Source organism: Sparus aurata, chromosome 2 (genome assembly GCF_900880675.1).
Source record: "Sparus aurata chromosome 2, fSpaAur1.1, whole genome shotgun sequence".
Taxonomy (NCBI): Eukaryota; Metazoa; Chordata; class Actinopteri; order Spariformes; family Sparidae; genus Sparus; species Sparus aurata.
In genome coordinates, this window is record NC_044188.1 from 25,162,490 (window position 1) to 25,181,550 (window position 19,061).

Consider the following 19,061-nt stretch of genomic DNA (forward strand, 5'->3'; position numbering starts at 1 on the left):
GCTTGTACCCTACTTTCTCTGTGTACTTTATTTTAAGTAGTCCATTTAAGAGGGTGACAGCGATCCCATGTTAATGAAACCCAAATAATTAGGCTACAAGATGCCTCCTTTCCATCCAGTTTCTAATTGTTAGTCATAATTCATAACATACAGTCTTACAATACCAATAATGCTAATAATCAGATATTTCGGTCATCTTTGTGACACAACCTGTTATGGATAGTTTGGCCAGTGGACACTTAGGTCGTCCAGTTTTTAATTTACTGCAGCCTTGAGTGTAGGCTGACATTACTTCCTGAAGCTTGTATCAAATGCAAGGAGACAATTTTGCCTTTTGTTTTTCCTATGTGACACAAATATCATCATGACTGCAACGAAAAAAAACAACGAAAGGTAAACAGCCGGAGTAAATGCTGATAGTACCAATTCACAATAAAGACAAAAGGCAGATGTCAGTGGGTGTTGGTGGGTTGTTTGTCCAGTGATGGGTTATTACAGTGAAATGTAAACTTTCCTATAGGTGTTTGTCTTTACTGATGGACAGGTGGGGAACACCAAAGACGTTATCAGTTTGGTGAAGAAGAATTCAGGCTCCCACAGGTGAAACCACAAGAACACAAAACAACACCCACACAGTTCCCACAATGTGTCCCATCATGTTCCAGTGCTGTGTGTCAAAAGCTAATGCACTGTATTGTAGGTGTTTCTCTTTTGGGATTGGGGAAGGGGCCAGCTCTGCTCTTATCAACGGGTTGGCCAAGGAAGGAGGAGGTCATGCTCAGTTCATCACAGGGGCTGACAGGATGCAACCCAAAGTAAGACATGGTTAATATTAAAAATACATTTGAAATAAGAAATGCAGTATCACATTTGTAGTCTGACAGAAGTGATGATTCCAGTGAGTTAAATCTTTCAGTGCATTTCTCCTCTTTTTGAAAACTGTTTTTCACTCATCAGGTGATGCAGTCGCTGAGATTTGCTCTGCACCCAACTGTGGTGGACATATCAGTCACGTGGGATTTACCAAAGGAGGTCTCTGTCACTGTCCTCTCTCCACCAATCACAACACTTTTCCAGGGTCAAAGGTCACTGGTTTATGCTCAGCTCAGTGGACAGGTAGGAGCAGCACCAACTGATAATGAAAAACCACCTGTTTGGATTTTTTTAAGCATTAAGCTATATAAAATACATTTTCAAATGCATTGTTTTTCTCATTAGGTATGTGATCACAGTAATATGTTTACTAACCCTGTAATGATTTCTGTCAGAGTTCAGAGGCAGCAGAGGGCTGTGTGACGGTGAAGTACAGCCTGGCAGGTCATCCTTTGCAGACCCAACTCAACTTCAGTCTCAAACCTGCACAGGACACTGGGTAAAACAGTTCAACCAAGTGCAATGCCCAGAAGATGAATTTACAATTGATAATGTTAAGGTTATGGTTAAATTCAGGGATATGATATGAATTAAATATTATCGTGAAGGCTAATGTTTAGAATGGATGAAATTTCTAATGAGGTGTTGAAGTCGCTGCAGCTGTTTGAGTTGTTTCAGTCTTGTTTCCATTGTGGCATTAATCACACACAGTGGCACAAAACAATTGCTTAAAGTTATCAAACCAATTCCTAAATCTTCAAAAACTGACCCAAGCTTCCACTAAGCTGCAGGGGTATAAGTCTTATTAGCTGTGTGTTTAAATTGTATTCATCACTTTTGAATGAAGGATGAACTTGAAGACTATCTTGAAAGGACTGGTTTGCTTGTGGATAAGTAATATGGATTTAGAAAAGCCAGAGCATGTATTGATCTTATATATATTTGTAGTCACTTATCTTCAAAAATTAAGGAGAATAGATTTACATTAGTTTGTTTTACTGACTTTGAGAAGGCGTTTTACTGGAGTATCTGTCAGCTATAGGCTCGTACCTTCTGGAGGCTCTGCTCCATCTCATCTTCGCCACAACTCTGCAGACTGATTGCACTGTGTATGACTGTCTGACCTATTTGCAACAGGAAACATAGTTTGCAAGACAAAGTCCTTGTTTTGGTTCTCACCAACCTAAATTTTGATGAGAGTTTTTAGAAGCTGCTATTAATGGGAAGTTTTATAATTAGTCTCTTCATCAAGCGCCTGTTGTCTGTGTGCAGGTAAATCAATGCACAACTGGATGCTTTACTGAATTTGGTGTGAAGCAAGGAGATATTTATGATGTTAATGATTTAGATCTGCAAATCAAAGCTTCTAGCCTCGGAGTTAGGGTTGATGAGACTGTTGGCATATTTCTAGGTATATGCTGACATAGTCATACTTGCTGAATGTGTACAGTTTCTGAAGCAGACAATCACTGCAAGGTCTTCATCAAATGAGGATAGTCTTTATAAAGACTTTTTCTTCTTGGTTTCGAGTGGTGGTTCTTAAATTCTGATTCTTAAACTTCTTCTGAACTAGGCAGTGATACTTTAATGATATATTAAAAATAAAAAAATCAAAAAAAGAAAAGAACTTCGTTCTGTTAAAAACTTTGATAAAAGTGAAGCTATGGAGAGAATTTTGTTCCTTTATTATTCAATAAAATAGAATAGATTTGAAACCAAAAAAGCTTTCAGTTATTCCTTTAGAGGCTGAGGGCTACACTGGGGCCATATTAAGAAGTGCTTCAGGGGGAGGGAAGTTTGTCCTTTACATTGTTCCTCTTCAGGACGAACTTGACCTTACACCTCTCCCTGCTAGTGCTCCTGAGTTTGCCCTCATGCCAAAGGCTAGCTGCAAGGATTGCAACACAATGATGCCTCTGCAGATGCTGGCACTCCATGTAGACCAGTGTAACCCTCAGCCTCTAAAGGAATAACTGAAAGCTTCCTCCTTCCATTTCCACCTATTAAAATGACAAACAATATAAGGACATAAACCATGATGTATTCATGTTTTCTCTGCAGTATTAACACAGCAAACATAAAAGAAGTTGCATTTTAAGTACAGTAATTATGTACCTGCTGCTTTAAAAAGGAGCCACCTGTCCTGGAGCTGTGTCATCCTGGGCAATGTCTTCACCAGTAAACTGGACAACTACATTAAAATGAAATATTTTTTGAGGGAGAAATTTCAGTATATGAAAGGCATTGCACAGAACCCTTGATGACACATGCAATTAGGCAATGTACTTGCTAGAAAAATAATGTTATTAGTTCCAACTTAAAGTAAGCCGACTGTTAAGCCACATGCACCACATCCAAGTACCAGAGAAAATAATACAGATACACAAATTAAACCACACAACCTAAATCAGCAGCTCCATCATTGCGCTACCATCATGGCAAAGCCAGAGTAATGTAATTTATTTACCTGAATAATCCCATACCATTAATGGTGAAATTGCAGGTACAGTATAATGTCTACAGTAGAAACAATGTAGAAAAAGTAGTAAAAATGTACAGTGTTAAAAGCCTAACTTGGTCATGTTCTCTCCACATGAAGAGAAGAGACTGATCCTGATAAAATACATGTAACGTGAAAATGTGCATTTACATGACACATTTAGGTGGTCAATTTACATGAGCGCAAAACATCAGTACAGTACAGTACAATGCATTACTGTCACTTAGGCTGTACAGAAACAAATTAAGCAATGACTTACCCTAGCTTGTGACTGCTGTTGGTTTTCCATTCTGGCATTAAAAGAAAAAACAGACGTATTATTTTGACAGTATTTATGTAACATTGCATAACAATAAAAGTCATGGTCAATAAAAAACAGCAGCGAATGAAGATCAATGTAGTGTTCCCAATGAATCTGTAGATCCATTCCATAATATAACAGACACATAAATCTGAGTTTGGTAATGTGCATGCATTTGTTAACTTATTCGCCACGTGTGTTTGTTGACATTAGAACAGCTGTAGTGAGAACGGGAGCCGGGTAGCGGCAGCCCGCTACACAGTGGAAACTGGCACCGCGTTCAGCGGTAGTTTAGTAATCCAGGGTCAGGGTTCTCCCCAGACGGCGAAACAACGGCGCTGTGCTGCTATACTGCTAGCTCAGCGCCACTATACTCATTTTCAATGTTAGTTGCTTTATAGCTGGTGTTTGTGGGCTGCCGCGGTCTTCTCCGTCTGTCCGTCCCCCGGCTGACAGTAGTGTTGTGTAGGAACCGTGACGTTTTGGCACCGCGAGTACCATGCAACACTAAATGTTTAAATCACAGCCCTACGTTGTATACGCCTCCCTGTAATTCACTCACTCATTAGGCTACTCTGCTCAGGCCGTGACTAGCAGAGACAACCATGTTGCTGCTAATCAGTGTGCTTGCAGCAGCAGGGCATTATAATTCATTACTTGTGTTGTTGTTGTTGTGAATGTACGGCAGGCTGTAGCCAACGATATATAGCGCAATTCATTACTTATGGGAAACGTTTCAAGAGCAACAGGCTTGCCTCCAAGCAGCACAGCACAAGGGAACGCGGAAGAGCCAGGTCAAGTCAACCAATAGAAACTCTTCTCTCATCCACCAGCGTAGGCCCCGCCCATCAAGTGCAGTTGAATTCGCAAGCAAAACTTTAGAACTTGCAAGCAAAGAGGACTGATTTACAAACAAAACTTTATGACTCACAAGCAAAGAGGACTGATTTGCAAGCAAAGGTTTTTAACTTGCAAGCAAAGAGGACTGATTTATAAGCAAAATGGTCGTATGTTTTTACTTACAAACATTAGTTTTGATTGAAGTTGAAGAAATATGTTCTCATATTTTTTTTCAATTGCAACCTGTTCTGTTTCGATCTCAAAAAAAAAAAAAAAAACACTTTGCCACTTCAAATCTATTCTATTCTAAAATAAAATAGGAGAGAAGAAGAGGAGTAAATAAAAGAGATAGGAGAAGTGAGAGCAGAGCATGTCTCTCTCTTTTTATGGCCCTGCGGCAGGCACAGGGGGCAGGCTGACAGCGTTCATTTCTCCTGTGACATTATGAGTTTTATTAAAACGTGATTAAAACATGATTAAACATAAAACACTTGAATATACAGTAGAACAAATGACTTATACATATTCCCTCTAGTTCTATCTTAACAAAACATGTCAGAGACATTTTACTGGTAAATTACAGAAGTATTAAACACAAAGAGGAATGTTCTGAAAGTCTGTTCCACTCACCAAGGGAGGGGCTGGTTTCTCCCAGACCTCAAACTCATTAAGCAATAAAACTTCATCTTGGCTTAACAATAACATAGAGAAACGTGGAAAACCTCAGCTTTATGGATATATCCTACAGTCCCTTAATAAAGTTGAATTAAGCAGATGAGATTGTAGTTTCTTAATTATTCAGAACTTATCGGAACTCGGGTGAGTACACTGCTGTGGATTGGAATGTCAAACACAGGAACAACACCATCATAAATAACACCTTGACAAGGGGGGAGAACCGGATTAGCTTTCCTCCAACCAACTTCTTCCCCCACTTGAGAATGTATCTGTTGTTTCAGATGTAGAGACACGTAGACATCAGATGTCATTACCTAATTTACAGTTGTTAAAGACACATTAAATCATAACATCTGTGTTAGAATACAGTTCTCATTTCTTCTGATGTGATGATAGAAGTCTCTATCTCTATCTATGTGACCTCGTTTGACCTGAGGAAAAGGAGTGCATCTTTTTTTTGAGGGGGAGGGGGGAGACAAGATGTGGTTATTCGTTGTAGATTACAAAAAGAAGTATCCGGTGAAGTGTTTATAGCAAAAAAAACATGGTCTCTTCTTGCTCGGTGAAGAGGTTTTGAGACTGTCAGGCGCCTTTAGAGACAACAGTCAACTTATGGATGAAAGGCTGAAACGGGGACTCTGTGAGGAGCAGAGACGAAAGGACAAGTTCCTACACCTCGATGATTCTGAGTTAGCCCTTTAGAGAAATAAAGCCACATTTGTAGGGTTTGCATAGTGTGTCAGATGTGATATTGATGCACTTGCATGTTCAAATTAGAATTGGTTAATAAATTCTGGCTATATGAAATACAATTTTAAAAAGCACCTCTCTGTACTGTCTGCAGATCAACAGTCCACAGTTTGGGTGCTTTGAGTTTGATTCGCTCCCTGGAGATGGAGAAGAAAGGGGATGGAGGAGAGCATGATGAGGTAGTGAGGAAGAAGGTGGTGGAGGTGAGTGTCCAATCAGGAGTGAGCAGCGCCTTCACTGCCTTTATTGCTGTCAATAAAGGGAATGGCGAGGCGATTCAACGACCTCTGGTGTGCAGAGATTTTCTAGCAGGTGGTGAGTGTCACTGCTTTAGGTAAAGAGCCTGTGGTTTACTGTTTTACTGGTCCATACAGTGGTCTGGATTTAATGTTCTCCCTTTTTCTTTTCTTATCTTAAAGCTATGCATTTGCGTTGTTATATTTTGGATGATTCCTCTGGGGATAAACAACCAGTTAAGGGCGCTGGTACGTAGTGGAATTGTTTTTTATTTAACATGTTGTTTTATATTTCTGAATACAACATAAACACAATGATAATATATTGTATTATATAACTAATAAGATAAATTTCTCTTGTAAGAATCTTACTTTTTTATTCATGTTTATTTATTATTATTCATTTTGGCTGTTGTCTTGTTTCACAATACTTGTACTTAATACTTATTCATGATAATATATTAAAATTCTTTATGTGACTTTCAAATTTTTCTCTCAAAAGCTTCAGGAACGTCTTTAACGAAGACACTAAAATCAGGTAAATGTTTCCTTTTCATATTGTCTATTTTGGAATACTTGTTGCCATAAAAAAAGGAGGTAATCACAACATTAATTTAAAAGGTCAGTATACTTGTTTGCTTTCATTGACTCTGGCACACTGTTAACACAAAATTATTACAGAGGTTCCTCAATAAATTGGGTGAACAGAACTTTGTTTTGTGCTTCTGAAAGAACTAAATAAATTCATAACTGTTGCAGCATCTCTCGTTGATCCAAAACAGCCGACCTCTGTCCTGCTGCTATGGTCTGTTGGTCCATTTTTCTGCACAGAAAGTCGTATTATTTGCATAAAAAATTGGTCAAAAGGAACCAATACCACAACACGGCCGAGAGCTGAAGATCAGAGACCAGAGCTAGCCGAGCCGAATCAGAGCTTGAGGCTGGCTGTGACTGCCATATTATTCATGAACATTTAATTAAAGGACAATACTAAATACCGTCACTGATGTGGTAAGAAGCTGTTCCTGACCCTGCCGGTCCTGGAAGAGAGATTTCTGTTGCGCCTCCTAGATGGGAGGAGGGCAAACAATATGTGGTCAGGGAAGACGGCCGTTACCAACGAGAGATGAGTAAAGCTGTCAAAATAATTTGATTCCAGCTTCTGGAATGTGAATATTTTCTGGTTTCTTCACTCCTCTATCACAGTAAACTGAATATCTGTGGGTTGTGGACAAACGACATTTTAGGATTTCACTAAAAAACACCAATCATCATTTTTCACCACTTTCTGACATTTATTAGACCAAACAACTAATCAACTGACCGAAAACAGAGTATTCAAGATTAAAAATGATTGTCAGTTGCAGCCTTACTCTACAGACCTCGCTTGTGTGCTACAAAGTCTATGCAGGGAGTTGAGGACCACTGATGAATTAGACATCGTTCATCAGTCCAAGTCAGAGCAGGTGCCACAAGCAAACGTTTCAAACCCTCAGCTGTTTCAACTACTACATAAAGTGATTGGATTATTGAATACACCTGCAGCAGTTTATGATCACTGTATTCTTGTAAAAATCCTTTCAAGAGTTAGGACCTGTCGCCTTTATAACTGTGCCGTAACTACAAAATTCAGGTTGTAATCTGTTTCATATTTCTTCATTTTCTGCAGGAAATGCCTTTTCTCCAGAAGTTCTTATTAATGTAATAATCTAATACAAACAAACGCATTCCTAATGATTTGCTTGACGTCTCCTCTCTATCAACAGTTACCAGCAGAATTGCCTGCTCCTTTAGGCGTAGGCAGAGTGCCCCACCTAAGACCAGCGGTAAGCAAGCATGTGGCATGTGGGCTATCTTTTTCTCAATCTAATGAAAGCTATTAAACTCTGTCAGAGATCCTACACGTTTAAAGGGACATGCCTTGGATCTCACAGTGTTTACTTGTATCTGCTTGGATTATCCATCACATCCAGTGACAATACATGTATCTAACTCCAAGGTTGTGACTTTAACAGTTTTTAAGTGTACAGGTGTCTTTATGGTGTTAACAGACAGGGATTTCCTTACAATCTGTGCGATCCGATCCGTACACACAGATTTCTTTGTGTTTATACTTTATTTGATTTGCTTCTCAGAAAAGGCTTCATATGGGGATAAAGACATTGAACCCAAACAGCCTCCCAGAGACCCTTTGCTGCAGCTGGTCTCCCTCCAGAAGGCGTCTGGCTGCTGGGAGTTGGATCCAGCTCTGGCTGATGCACTGGGAAAGACCAGCGAGGAGGTGGAGAACACAAAGCCTGCATCGGTTGGTTACTGTCAAATACTATAAGAGTGCAACTCTACAAATTCTGTTCTTGGTAAATTAAATCTGTTTTTTTGTACCGTCCTCAACCTCTGCATTTCTTTGATTTGGTGTGTTAGGTGAACCAGGAAGTGTGGGCCACCATTCTGGCTATGATCTGGCTTTATGGCTTCAAGATGGATGCTCAGGAAGAGTGGGAGCTTCTGGCTATCAAGGCTGCTTCATGGCTTCGTGCTCAGAATGGTAACAACCATAATGATAAGAGCTGATCTTTAGTTTTTAACAGTCTGAGCTGGTTATAATCTGCTGTTTGCACTCATTCAGTCTCCTCTGCTGATGACTTGTTTTGCGTTTTTTATTTCAGCACCATGTGTGACAGAGTGTGTGGAGGCTGGAAATGCTCTGTTGGGTTGCAACGTACAGAAAGACGCCCTGGGGCTCTGAGGTGTTCATTTAACTGGCTTCTCTTTCAGGATTGACAGAAGCAGATTTACTATATCGCCACAGCGTTTACATTGCGAGTTACTCTTTGTCACCTCTGCTGTTAGAAAGCCCACAATGTTTGTGTATTGGTGACTTGTTTGTTGAGTAGAGTTCTATTCAGTAATAGCTTGTTTCTGTAAGATGTCATATGTCTCACGTTCTTGAATGCACCATAGCCGTTCCGATGTTGTTGGAACACCTGCGTGTGAAGTGACGTGCGGTGAACGTTGTTTTCTCCCGATACAGCGGCGAGTAGACTGTAATCTCCTTTGCCTCCCTGGGTTTATTGCTGTGTGTAAATGCCAGAAGGTGAGTCTAATTACGTTGTGTTAATGTGTATTGTTTAGCTGTGCACAGGCTAATGATATCTTATGCTGGTGTGTGTTGTAACAGCTAATAAACTAAGTTATGCTGTCTGTGTGCCTCGTGTGAGGTGTTTGGTTCAAGTTATATGACGTATTTGAGTACTGGATACAGACCTTTGTAATCTTGGTTGTCTTATTATGTTTGTGTATCATGTATGGTGTTTGTTGTACTGCTGGTTACTTTGTTGTGACCACAGCCAAATAAATGAACCCTAAACTTTACAGCTGTATCCGTGCTCTTTAACGGGAACACCAACCCTACACCTTGCCACTCTAACCAGTTAGACTCCTGGAGACAACATCTTCTTTTTATCTGCCTTTATATTAATGCGCCTGAGCATCTTTGCACTATTCTTCATCCATCCAGGATCAGTGTTAGGATTTCAACATTTTAATTTTGACTGTCTCAGCATAGCTTGACCACTGTGACCAGGCACTGTGCACTTGTGACCTCCTGTGACCCCTGCCCTGCACTGATGCACTTACTGTGCACATAAACACCTGTCTCATTCATGCATCTGTTTTTGGGTCCAAGGCACTGTGACTATCACTGCCAGGCACCAGCACACTGTCAATTAAAAGTGCGAAGTCTAAGACGCTGTCATTTAATTGCTATGTACCAATGAACTGTATTCTTAAATTGTGTTTCACCAATCATCTGCATTATTAAAAGAGTTGTACACATCCTGTTGACAAATGAGATAGGTCGAAAACGTCGTCTCCAGGGGATCAGGTTTCGTGTTGCCAAGGAGCTGGGACCAGCTCGTGCACCCACGGTGGGAGGGCTAAGACTAAACCACGGTTCCTCCCCATCTTTTTTGACCTGTTTGACAAATGAAAGTTATTTACCTCATCTATTTGCTTTAACCAAAGAGAAATTCTACATCTTGGGTAACTGAAAAGATAAAATACATTGCAGACTGAAATTGTGCATCTTTTTCTGAGCAATTGGTTGCAGTTCTTCTCACAAACAAACAAACACGCCTGACATCAGCCATCTAACGAGAACTGTTAAAATGTTTCTTTGGTTGGAAATGGTTTCATTTACAAATAATAAAGGTTGAATCTTTGGATTTATCATCATATTTCTCCATGTAGTATTTAATAACACTGTCCTGAGGAAGAGATGTATTTTTATTACATTTTATTTTTTGTTATGACGGGCAGAAACCCAGTATAGAATATGATTTTCAAGAGGCTAATAAAAAGTACTGCAGCTTTAATTGTTATATTTGACAACAGAATGTAGAAGTATATTCAAAACATGTCCGAGATTAGGAACATTACATAAGGGAGTTATAAGTAAAATAGAAATAGATCAACATTGAACTTTTGTGCTTCAGACTTGATGAACGCTGCCCCGGAGAAAATATTGAGTATAAAAACTTAAACGATAACTGAGAAGCCAGAGCATACAAAAGAGCTGCTGAACAAATGAGGAAAAAGCAGTCAGGATACGTAATGGAGGTGTGGTGTTCAAGATCTATCCTATTCAGGCGTACTTAAAGTGCCCCTCCGTGGTGTTTTACTGATTGTTTCCTTACTTGGATGTTTGATCTTCACGGTGCAGAATGATGTATGTGCGGAGTTAGTTTGGTACTAGAAGGCTTGAATTAATCTGCTGTAGGGGGGATGTTTCTCTGTCTTTATTTTTTCAGTCTCAGATTCAAATTTGTACATTCAAGCATGAGTTTGTGACATCATTAAGTAATTTGTGAGCCAACTACTCCAAGTGTGGGAACTGGAGACTTCACACACACACACACACACACACACACACACACACACACACACACACACACCTACACACTCACTCACACACACACACCTACACACACACACACACCTACACACACACACACACACACACACACACCTACACACTCACACACACACACACAGAATTGGCCACCTATCAAATTGTACTTGTTTATACAAAAATGGGGCAGAATATCACTGATTGCTAGCTGATTAGAATGCTAACTTTAGTAGATCTCTCTGCAACACAATACACAGTGGTCGTTGTTCTGGACCTGGTCTCATGTGGTCTACAGACAAGAAATGCACTGAAATGGGCCTTTTATTGTATTTTCACAAATGCAATGAAGGCTTTTATGTCAATAGGAGATAAATGTTACACTAAAGATATAAAAAAAAGTTTGGGTTATCAAGCCCTGTGGTGTCCCCTATTATACTGGAGCATTGGTTCATTGAGACGTTTTAATACTGAGCAGCAGGTAGAACAAAAAAAAATGCTAGAGTAAACATGATCGAAATTTAGGATCGTGAGACAATTAGAGACTGGTTCACCGTATAATTAATTTTCATGTAATCTTCCCTGTGTTTACCACGTCTGTCAGTCCATGTGCTGACTTGACAATGAATGAACACCGCCACCTATGGATGGCAGTTTGTGGTAGGGGACAATTTTTTTTTCAGGAGAGGCGTAATCATGCTCCAGAGAATTAAACACACGCTGCCTTTATTGTGATGGGGAAAAACTAAACCCCAGTTTCCGCCTGGAGGCACATTTCAGCCTCCATAATTCTCGACCGGGAAAAAGGCAGAAAAAAGGTGGAAAACACAAAAAACCTTAAGAAAAACAAAAAACGATCCCAAATCACAGAGATGCCGATTCGCACGGGACTGATATTATCACATGACCTCTGTGTTTGGTGAAATATGATAGGTAATTTGCGGTGGAATTTTTACTTTACAAATTATGGACATGGCAGATTCACACGGGATTAAGATCACAGACGACCTCCGCAATTATTAGAAGTTACTGGAGGTCCCCAGGTTATACTAGTCCCGTATGAATAGGGGACTTAATTCTCATCATAAACACATTTCTTTATCCAATATCTTTCCATAGGCTTTGTCATGGGCTTGCAGGCAACTTCCTTATTTTCACTTCATTCATTGCGTAGCCTAAATGACTTTTCAATGGGCTGCCCTGTCACTCAACAGCCAATCACCGTTGTCACCGCTTCTAAGTGCGTCCTTATAAAATGACGTCATCCATAGCAACAGAGAGTTACTTCTAGTTTAGGAGTTCACTGTTTTCATAACTAAAAGTAGGTCTCAGCGGCTTTGTGAATTACTTTTAAGAAACGACTCCTACATAAAAACTTATAGTCCGATTTAGAAGTACTCCTAACGTTAAGATAAAAGTCTTTGTGAATACGGGCCCAGGCTCGTTAGGTAAACTCCCGACACTGACTGCAGGGAGGAGCAAATGAACAAAACAAACACACCCCGGGACCGTGATTTGATTTGTTCTGGGCGTCTGTGTTGTGTTTGAGCAGCTGGATGAAGAGTTCCTGTTGCAGGCTGTAAACCTCCAGGTTTATGTCCACAGGAGAAACCTTGACAACTATACAAAGTGTGCTGTGAGAGGTAGGTGTTCGTCAAAGAGTCAAATGTGACGCAGTTCTTTTTAGGGGTGTCAACATCTACACGTGTAAACGGGTACACGCATAACAAATCATAACCGTTTAGAAAAATCAATAACCGTTTACACGTCTTTTATCTTCCTCCTCCTGGGGTCTGTTTCACAAAGCAGGTTCAACAAACTCTGAGTCTAACCCTGAACTCTGAGTTGATCTACTCTGAGATAGGAAACTCTGAGTTTTCGGTTCCAGAACAGCAGATTTGAGTTAGTTTGATCAACTCGGAGTAGTTTAACCTGGAGTTAAGCACGTGCACCACAAGTATAAAAAGACAGCATCAATGGAGCCCTGATTCGACGAGTCACCATGGCAACGGGGAAGAGGAGGGCTACGTTTTTCACCCCACTGGAATTGGAAATATTAATGCGCTCATACGGTGAGTTTGAGCACGTTTTTAGAAGGAAGTGTAAAACCGCTGCAGCAGCAAAAAAGAGGGAGAAGGCTTGGGAGAACATTGGCGCTCGGGTCAATGCGTAATTTTAAATGTAGTCCTTTGCAATCACAATAATATTACAGGGGGAAACTGCTTGAGTGGTAGCCTATTAATTTATTTAATTTAGGTGCAACCCTGGCTGAGAAGCGCACTTGGCTGCAGCTTAAGTTGAAACCTGTTTTGTTCAAACAGGTAAGACCTCGGCATAATCTCATGGGGGTAACTCATTTTGATCATGTTTTACATTGTAAATATTAAGTGGCTGTTTGACTGTACAGTTGTTTATCCCCAACATAATGCTGTTTTCACACACATAAATGTCTTCTCATCTATATCATGTTCTGTTAAATAATTAAGCCTATTTAAACTAACACAGACTTCTACTCAGCCAACAGAAAGAAAGCAGATGCCCGTACAACGGGTGGTGGCCCAGCACCGCCACCTCTAACGGAGGCAGAGGAGCTGAAAATGATAAAAATGGGTAGTAGCCGTTTCAGGGCGAGGCACACTTTTCTGACCGCTCTGCATACAGTTGCCTTGCTCAAGTGCTCTGCATCTCCGACGTTGTATAAAAAACTCCCATTTGCAAAAAAAACGCAGCGCAACACACAATATCTGCTGGGATGTGAGAGCATGACTTCGGTTGGTAATGTTGGAAATGTAAGGACGGATTAGGTTGTGTATGTAAATGATGGACTGTGACGTGAAACGGTACCGCTCAAAAAGATAACTGTCTGGAAATGCAAGAACATCTATGTACGGTCTGATAATCATCTCCCGACGAATATTTAATTCTCTGCGCAGTAATGCTGCACCTTCATCCACGGGATCATTATCAAAAGGACATGCCATGGTAGTGAAAATAGTCGCCACCTAATATAGCCTAACTTCTAATGTAGCCCTACTGACTGATTTTTGCAATGATTTTCTCAAAAAACAGACGGCAGAACTATACTACGCCAAAACTCGCCTGCTGACTGAATGAATGAGGAAATCAAATAGCGTGTGTGGCTGAAAGAGGGCGGAGACAGAGAGAAACTCGAGGTTTGTTGAGAAAAACCTGGTCCCGACCAGGTTAGTTTCACAGAGTATGTTACCATGGTAACTGACCGAGAGCTTAAGTTACCTCTCTCTGTGAAACAGGCTGGAGTTACCCCTCTTTCTCTGGTTTGAGTTACCTTCGTTTGTGAAACGGAAAACTCAGAGTTTCCCTCATTTCAGGGTTAACAGACTCAGAGTTTTCACTAAACCTGCTTTGTGAAACGGACCCCTGCTCGTTAATTTCTCAAAAATATATATAGTATTCAGGGTTTCCTCTACATGTAATTGACTGTGGCGCACCGCCAAATATTTCACCGTCGTCTTCCACCGCAGTCTTTGACGTTAACTAGCATGTTGGATATTTAGCTTGATAATTGGCTAGAGAATTTAAATGGTCACTTAGACCAGAGTCCTGCACTGGTCACCGCCTCCGACCCGTTTTCCGACAGTAGCACAGATTACATTCCATACCAGAGCCGACCCGCTATAAATTGATACCGACGCCCGAAGGAAAATTGGACGGACGCAATTTTTAAAAGTGAAAGTGAGATAATGTTGCCTGAAAGCTTCAGATGATAACATTAACTAACTATACACTTAAATGTTCCCACTAGTGCAGTTATCCGCTTACATAATAGATGAATGGGGCACAATGTTACGTTGATATAAAAACATTTTTTAAAAAACGCAGCCACAGCCAGTGTCGCACTGTGTGTTTTTTGAACAAACTGCCAGTGGAAATCAAGTTAAGTGGAGGCTATGTCAGGCAAAGTTGTCTTACAACAACAGCACGGGATCCATGCTAAACCACCTGCGATGGAAACACCCGAACAAGTTGGAGGGAGAGACTGCTGCTGGCATCGGTGCTACCGCAACTGCGATAGAAAGAGATCATAAATCTCCGACGTGTAGCCGGGTACACGTCGGTAAGAAGCCCCGTTTACACGTGTCGAAAAAATTGTAAACGTTGACACCCCTAGTTCTTTTCAATAAATACATTTTAGCTTGACAGATTGATGCAGTTTTTCATAGTTAGCTCAATAGTATTCAAAGAACAATTTGACCCACTTGAATATTGATTATACTGTCAAAGTAAATGTCTGTATATTTTTTTCAGTTTTTCACCGAACCTATGAATGTGTTTATTTTTTGTTTTGCTTTGGTCTCTACAGCAGGAAGCCCTAAAATAAACTTAACACTTGCGCAGGTGGGATGTCAGGGATGTTAGACAGGAACAGTTGCATGGTTAACAGGTTACTGTCAAATCATCGGAGCTGTTTGTGTTTTCTGTATTTTCTCTGACGGTGACCTGTGGTGTCTGGCACCAGGGCCTTTTACTGTGGCTCCTCTGGGTCTTTTATGTTTGGGGGTGGGGCCTCCATGGATCAGACCTGAGGGATATTGCACAAAAGTAGAATAAAGATATCCAGGATAACTGAGCAAGCACGGCTTGACCTAGTCTGCTCGGCGCATCCTGGCTTAATTGGTTGCACATTTGCCAAGCCAGGATGAAAAGGCGCGGCTATGTCAAGCCAGGTGTAGATAGTCTGGATAAGTGCGTGTTCACGGCAGACTTAAATAGACCTCGCGATCGCTCACAGAATCACCGATGGAAACATGGATAAGAGTCGCGCGTCATATCTCACGGCCGCTGAACAACAGCTCCTGACAGAGTTCTATGAAGAGGTGAAAGACATTATAAGAAAAAAAGGCATTACCAGTGCCGTAATTAAAGAATGAGAGAAAACCTGGGAGACAACAGCGGACCGGCTTAATGCGTAAGTAGTTCAAAACTGTACAATTAATAAACAGTGCTCCACTGGAACTGTCATAATTAGGCTACAATTAAAGGACTAAAGGAGTTACTTTTAAAGTCCACTAATCAACTGTTGTACATTTTGCATGTTACCCAGGAAATGTAGAGTATGATTAAGTGCAAACAATTATCCACGTGTGTTGTTTAATCTATTTTTCTCATGTTATGTTTTTATCTATTTTATCTTTCTCTCCTTCATAAAGAACAAACTTGTTTGGCTATAAAATGACCTGGCAGCAAGTTAAAATTAAATACAAGAACATTTTGCAGGCTGGTGACTTTAAAGTAGATAACAGTGAACAAATGAGGTGAATAGATTAGGTGTCTGCTGACATGTTGAATGTCTGTATGATTGTAGCAGTTAAATGGCACAGGGGGGCCCACCAAACCAGGATACGACCCCAGCGGAGGAGCTGGCACTCCATTTAAAGGGAGGCCAGTGATGGAGGGGATCCAGGGAGGGACAGTAAGACTCTGTCCGAGCCGCAGAAACTGTCCGCGTCATCCAGGGTACATACTGCAGTACTACTGCACTTGGAACACAGTCAAATATATTATACTGTCTGACTTTGGATTTCCTTACAGTGTCTGGGAACACAGTTACACTTTTGGAGCCACCAGAAGATGATCCGGTTAGTACATTGTATTCAAATCACAGGGTGGGTATGTCCTGTGAAATCTTAATTCAAGTTCTCTCAATACATGTAGGCCTATGTATATGGCAGGGGGAAGGCACATCTGCAGCTGCAGAATGCACTTCTGCAGATGAGGAGACTGTCACTGGACTCCAGAAGGCTTGAGATACGTCAATTTTATGGAAATATCCTGCTTATTTAGTCCATAAAGTATGAAGTCAGTGATGTGGTGCTAATAGAAAATATATGTGTAACAGGACCCAGATGCTGCACAGTCCCCTAAACAGCCTGGTAACATTGTGAGTATTGGCTAAAGTAAATCTACATTATGCACAAATCCTGCTGTGCTAATTGACATTTCTTTTACAGACTTCACAAACTGTCAGAATACTGTATGCAAAGCACCTGGAGAAACAGAGAGCTGGCAGACATTAAAATCAAATTGAAGACGAGAAAGCGCCAAGAAATGGAGCTTGAAATTAAACGTGGGACACTCAGGAAACTGGACCTGGAAATCCAGAAACTAGTAAGAGAAGTGAGTATTTCAGTGCACACAGTAACCATAAGTGCAATACAGTGTTTGAATCTTTGTTTCTTTTGCTCTTTCTATTCCAGGATCCAAGCAACCAAGAGAAATGACTGCCAAATAAACCCTCAGGTGGTGCAGGCACTGAAACCGAGATTTCAGAAGGCCGAAGGTCATCTCGATTCAAGCCCTTGTCTTGCTGTGTGCATGGGGAGTCGAGAGGAATGACTCGCAGGCAAAGCCTCTGTCTCCCAGCAGCACACCAGAGAATTCGCCTGATAATGCAATATATCATTTAGAAAACTACACGGCAGAGTTAAACACTCATGATGTCCAAGGTGCTTGCAGTACAAATAAAATGTGTGGCTTACCTTGTGAAAGTCTCTTGTAAATTGGACTAGCCCGAAAGACTCTGGAGTCATGCACTGAGCCAGGCCACTTTCCCTCTAAAAAAAAGGCAGCCAGCATCACAGATCATCTGAAATGTGAAGTTGTAGCCTATTAAGGTCACTTATTGCACAAAATTAATTTATGTAGGTCACAGTAACCACAAATCACTCTTACCTGAACATTGATGCTATGGAAGGATGTCCTGTTAATGTAATCTCCCTCATGTTCTCCTGAGGGGCGTTTGATCCTGATGTGTGTGCAATCCAGCTGTAACAAAAAATAGTGAGTATCCAACTGTGACCGACCAAATTAGAAAGTAATGGTTGCACGTTGAAATTGAGGTTACCTGCAATCTTGTAAAACTCCTTGATGTGGAGGGGTCTTTTGTGGCCAGGGAAGGTGATGAATATGTTGAATGACTTCAGCTCCATACAAACACTTATTGTGCGGCAAATGGTTCCTTTATTGAGGTTCTCTACATCCCCAACAGAATAAAGGAAGCTCCCACTTGCCAAAAATCGTGTGTGTGGGTCACAGATTTCATTGAAAACACCTTTGCAACTTCATCAGCTGTGTTTTGTTATCTCAATTACTGCAATAAAACATATTTATGAAATCTCTGAAGGCAATTTGGCAAGCAGTCTTCATTACATAGCAATTTAACACTTAGCCCAAGTAATAATACTACCACTTGAATAAATATAAAAAGACTGTTGCAATTACAAACAGCCAACAGATTTAAATGAAATGTAAAATGACTATATATGTAATATTTTAATGCAGGATAATTAAAGTGATGCAACATACTTAGAAAGACCATGGACATGCTGTAAAACACATTAATTCCTCACAGGATTGACGGTGGAAATACAGGTGAATCACTAGGATTAATCTTAGCCAGGCTGTTAGCCTGGTCTGGAGCAGGCTAGCTCCACAGAATAAATCTCCATGGTAATTTATACCATAACATATCCTACTGCCCCCTATCCTGCTTTTGTGCAACCGGATCACGGGAAAATTGAGCCAGGATAACCAAGATATCCCGGCTTAATCCCTTATCCTAGTTTTGTGCAATGCCCCTCTGCTCTGCATGTCTTACAGATGCTCGATCAGATTTGTTGTGTTCCTCGAGGGATAGATCGAGGAACACAACAAATCTGATCTGTGGAGTGTCAGGGTCAAATCTGACCCTGACACTCCACAGACTGAGCAGTGTCTGTGGAGTGTCAGGGCAGTGCTGTTGTGATGACAGGCTGAGGTTTTGTCTGCCTGCTGTGCTCGACCCTCTGTACCAACCTCAGGGCAGACACTTTGACAGTCTTAGAGCCTGCTTCTTCTTGGCATTAAAATGTGTCTTTGGTGATCCAAGTGGACAGCTCTCCACATGCATCTCAATCGTCTGCTTGTGATCAGCTCTCACTCTCCAGCCATATATGCAAA

General features: G+C 40.8%; 1 protein-coding gene and 1 long non-coding RNA gene across 8 annotated transcripts in view; both read left to right on the forward strand.

Moving 5' to 3' along the window:
- Nucleotides 1-9,550, forward strand: part of LOC115566878 (von Willebrand factor A domain-containing protein 5A-like) — a 41,726-nt gene extending 32,176 nt beyond the window's left edge. Inside the window, exons 11-21 of one of the 6 annotated variants that reach the window (XM_030392934.1) lie at nt 521-600; nt 701-815; nt 958-1,116; nt 1,269-1,372; nt 6,037-6,257; nt 6,362-6,427; nt 6,681-6,716; nt 7,945-8,004; nt 8,314-8,483; nt 8,600-8,723; nt 8,845-9,550. In XM_030392934.1, the coding sequence (XP_030248794.1) occupies nt 521-600; nt 701-815; nt 958-1,116; nt 1,269-1,372; nt 6,037-6,257; nt 6,362-6,427; nt 6,681-6,716; nt 7,945-8,004; nt 8,314-8,483; nt 8,600-8,723; nt 8,845-8,924 (1,215 nt within the window). In that variant the 3' untranslated portion in view covers nt 8,925-9,550. The remainder of the gene's footprint in view (nt 1-520; nt 601-700; nt 816-957; nt 1,117-1,268; nt 1,373-6,036; nt 6,258-6,361; nt 6,428-6,680; nt 6,717-7,944; nt 8,005-8,313; nt 8,484-8,599; nt 8,724-8,844) is intronic. The other 5 variants (XM_030392982.1, XM_030392965.1, XM_030392950.1 and 2 more) reach the window with 5 other exon arrangements.
- A 5,493-nt stretch (nt 9,551-15,043) lies between these two features.
- Nucleotides 15,044-18,133, forward strand: LOC115566934 (uncharacterized). Of its 2 annotated transcripts, none has more exons than XR_003981102.1 (5): nt 15,044-16,580; nt 16,656-16,702; nt 16,779-17,004; nt 17,075-17,240; nt 17,321-18,133. It is a non-coding gene; the product is annotated as an uncharacterized LOC115566934 (long non-coding RNA). The 2 variants fall into 2 exon arrangements; XR_003981103.1 differs by having other exon boundaries at nt 16,796-17,004.
- Nucleotides 18,134-19,061: the final 928 nt, after the last annotated feature.